General features: G+C 41.1%; 1 protein-coding gene across 1 annotated transcript; it reads left to right on the forward strand.

Moving 5' to 3' along the window:
- Window positions 1-3050: 3050 nt before the first annotated feature.
- On the forward strand, window positions 3051-3484 carry LOC109386787 (ATP synthase subunit g, mitochondrial). Its single transcript, XM_019650297.1, has one exon. It carries the CDS (start codon window positions 3071-3073, stop codon window positions 3380-3382), a length of 312 nt encoding a protein of 103 aa, XP_019505842.1. The 5' UTR covers window positions 3051-3070; the 3' UTR covers window positions 3383-3484.
- Window positions 3485-3502: the final 18 nt, after the last annotated feature.

The following is a 3502-nucleotide window of genomic DNA, read 5'->3' on the forward strand; positions in this document are numbered from 1 at the left end:
ATCGTTCAAGAGTTAAAAAGTCTTTTTTCAAGCCCAGATTCAGAGTTAGAGCAAACTGTGTACTTTAATGACCTTCTGTCTGACCCTTTTTTCCCACACAGTTCATGCTAGAGAACTGGCAGATTAAGTGCTGCCGCATTTCATCATGCCTGCCTAAACTTCCCCCTGCTAATTTGAAGGTTAACCTTCCTCTCTTGGGGTTCTCCCACCAACAATCAAGCCTCCTGTGCAAAGCCTTCCCAGTTTTCCTGCCTGAAGAGGAGGATGATTGATAATAGCAAGGTAGGAAAGCACTAATCTTATCTACAGTGGCCTGCTTCTATTTTTCTGTCTTGCTTTATCTGTTTTTCCCAGGCCAGAAGGCACTTTTCATCCCACTAGTTAAAGTGGTTCCTCAAATTTCTGTCATTCATTCAACTATTTTATTCATTTGATAAATATTTGAGTTCCAACAATATGTCAGGCAGTATCTCCTCATATCCCCCTGCTACCTCATCCCCCACTACCACACACACACACACACACACACACACACACCCCTTTGAGTCATCTCAGGTACAGCAGATGGAAGGCTGGAGGAATGTATGCCCTGTCTTGGGATCTTCCGCATTACCAAAGCCATCAGAACCGCATGACAGATCTCTACAACTTTAGATGGTAGAGCAACGATGTGGGGGTTGACCCCCTGAAAGATCTTTTCAGGAAACCAACGTGATATTACCAGCAAGGTTTACCTCTGGCCCCAGAAGGCCATTAGGCAGCAGAGTAGGCTTGACTATCAAAATAAACAAAAGTTATTAAGCATTGCAAGGGGTCAGAGTTCCAGCTAAGATTTAGGCAGTATAGCTTTGGGGTTAACAAGATGGCTCTGGAAATGGACAACGATTGCAGTTTAGCTCTATGCCTGTAAAATCAGCTTTGTAATCAATTTTGGGAGAATATTATCTGTATCTTTCATTAAGCCAAGCACTGTGTCATATGGCTATAATGATATCAGTTCTGTTTCCCCTCTCCTTTAAATCATACCTAAATGTTTTCCTTAGATTCCCAACCTTAGGCTAGGGGATTTGCAGAATAGTTTATTCTATGTCTTTCCTCTTCTATTGGATCCTTTTTCTTTTGAAGACTAACTAGGCCCTTATTTCCATGTTCTTGGAAGGAGTTCATTAGGTCATGCACCAAATCTCAATGACACCTGTGAGATCATATATGCCTCAGAATATTAAAATATCAGATTACCTTTGTATTGCTTTTAATTATAAATATTCCTTGTGTTGTCATATAGCAGGAATAGCAAATACCTGATAAGCATGCTCTAATCCCTCCTTCCTGAGTGGGGCAGGCGTTGCTAATCAGACACAGCCCTCTGAATGCAGCTTCAGAATATCTCTCAACACAGAATCCAGGAAAACTCTATCAAGATGAAGCCTCTGTGCCAGTCTCGGTATATTAGGCTATGAATCCTGTTCTTAGGGGTTAATATCAAGAAAATTACTTTTGAGATAGGCTCGAGCCAGTTTTTAATTTGGAAGGGATGAAAAGAAAGAAAGAGAAGAGCAAATAGAGCATTGCTCATATAAAGCAGTGTTTTTCCAAGAAGAATGCTTATCGGATTTAATTTCCATTGCAGCAGATGGATTCCAACGTTTAAACAGAATCTCTTGGGTTTGGAGAGACCTCTCGTGGGCCATTTAGTTCATATCTCAGCACTACCACAAGATAGATCTCATTATTTTTCTTAAACCCTGTCTTAAAAATGAATGGGTATCTAATGAGTCTTTAAATAGTGATTTTACTACCTCCTCTGGCTGCATCTGCCATAACTTCTGTATTCTAATAGCTTCATAGCTTCTGTATTTTAATAGCTACCAATTATTCTCTAATATTATTTAAAAATTTCCCACTGCACCACAAGTCCATTGCTGCATCCTTTATATTTACCCCTAATCCAGTGGGCAGTCACAGCTGGCAGCCACTGAATAAGAAACATGAGCCATGGATGTATGGACGGACTGGTCACCATAACCCCCTTAGACTTACCAGTTGTTCCTGACCGGCTCCCATTTTGAACTCCACCTCCCTTAACCCTAAAAACTGGGAGAATGCTTGGCAATCATGCATCTGCCCCTTTGGATTTAATACTGTTACTTTGGGTCTTGACTTTTCTGGCTTGCTTTGTTATTTCCTTGTACCTAGGGCTGCTTCAGCCAGGAATCCCTGCTATGCTTCTCCCTATTATTCAACCCTGACACTCGCATAGGTGTTCTTCAGACAAATTATTTTAGAGCCTCATTTAGAATGTTGACATTAAATCATGATTATGTCTAGACTGTGCATGCCCAGGTCTATTAATTAGGGTGCTTATCACCCATAGAAGGAGTGGGAAGTTATCTTTGTGATATGATTTGAGCAGGTAACCTCTATAATCAAAAATATCTTCCCTATTGCAGAGAAGTGCTGGAAATTCCTCATAGGAGAGCCTTTCTCTTGATTAATCATAAGGCAAGCCAAGATTCTCTTTTATTGTTTTATTTTTTTAATTGGGGAACAGTGTGTTTTTCCCAGGACCCATCAGCTCTACATCAAGTAGTTTTTTCAATCTAGTTGTGGAGGGCGTGGGGATTGAACTGGCAACCTTGGTGTTATGAGCACTGTGCTCTAACCAACTGAGAAAACCAACCGCCCCAAGATTCTCTTTTAAAATGTTGATGACATTGAAGGGTTAACCATTAGGTCAAAAACACAACTATATGTTGCCTACAACAAACCCACTTTAAATAGAAAGATACATATAGATTAAAAAGTAAAGGGATGAAGGAGGCAGCTGGGTGGTGCGTGCTCTGAACAATAGGTTGCCAGTTCAATTTCTGCATAGGATGGTGGGCTGCACCCCCCTCAACTATATTGAAACCGGCAACTAGACTTGGAGCTGAGCTGCAACCTCCACAACTAGGTTGAAGGACAACAACTTGACTTGGAGCTGATGGGTCCTGGAAAAAACACATTGTTACCCAATAAAAATAAAAATAAAAAAGTAAATGGATGGAGACGGACTTTCCATCCTAGAACCATGGCCCAGTTTGTCCGTAACCTCGCAGAGAAGGCCCCGGCGCTGGTAAACGCTGCTGTGACTTACTCGAAGCCTCGATTGGCCACATTTTGGCATTATGCCAAGGTTAAGCTGGTTCCTCCAACCCCTGCTGAGATCCCTACAGCTATTCAGAGCTTGAAAAAAATAGTCAGTAGTGCTCAAACTGGTAGCTTCAAACAGCTCACAGTTAAGGAAGCTCTGCTGAATGGTTTGGTGGCCACTGAGGTGTGGATGTGGTTTTATGTTGGCGAGATCATAGGCAAGCGTGGCATCATTGGCTATAATGTTTGAAGACCACTCATTAACATCTGTTTCTTTTGGGTTTATTGTTTGAATGTTCTTGGGCCATGTGTGATCAGACTGGTATTTGAATAAAATATGTCAAAATCAATATTTTCTATATCAAAAAAA

This window comes from Hipposideros armiger, unplaced genomic scaffold (genome assembly GCF_001890085.2).
Source record: "Hipposideros armiger isolate ML-2016 unplaced genomic scaffold, ASM189008v1 scaffold_7, whole genome shotgun sequence".
Taxonomy (NCBI): domain Eukaryota; kingdom Metazoa; phylum Chordata; class Mammalia; order Chiroptera; family Hipposideridae; genus Hipposideros; species Hipposideros armiger.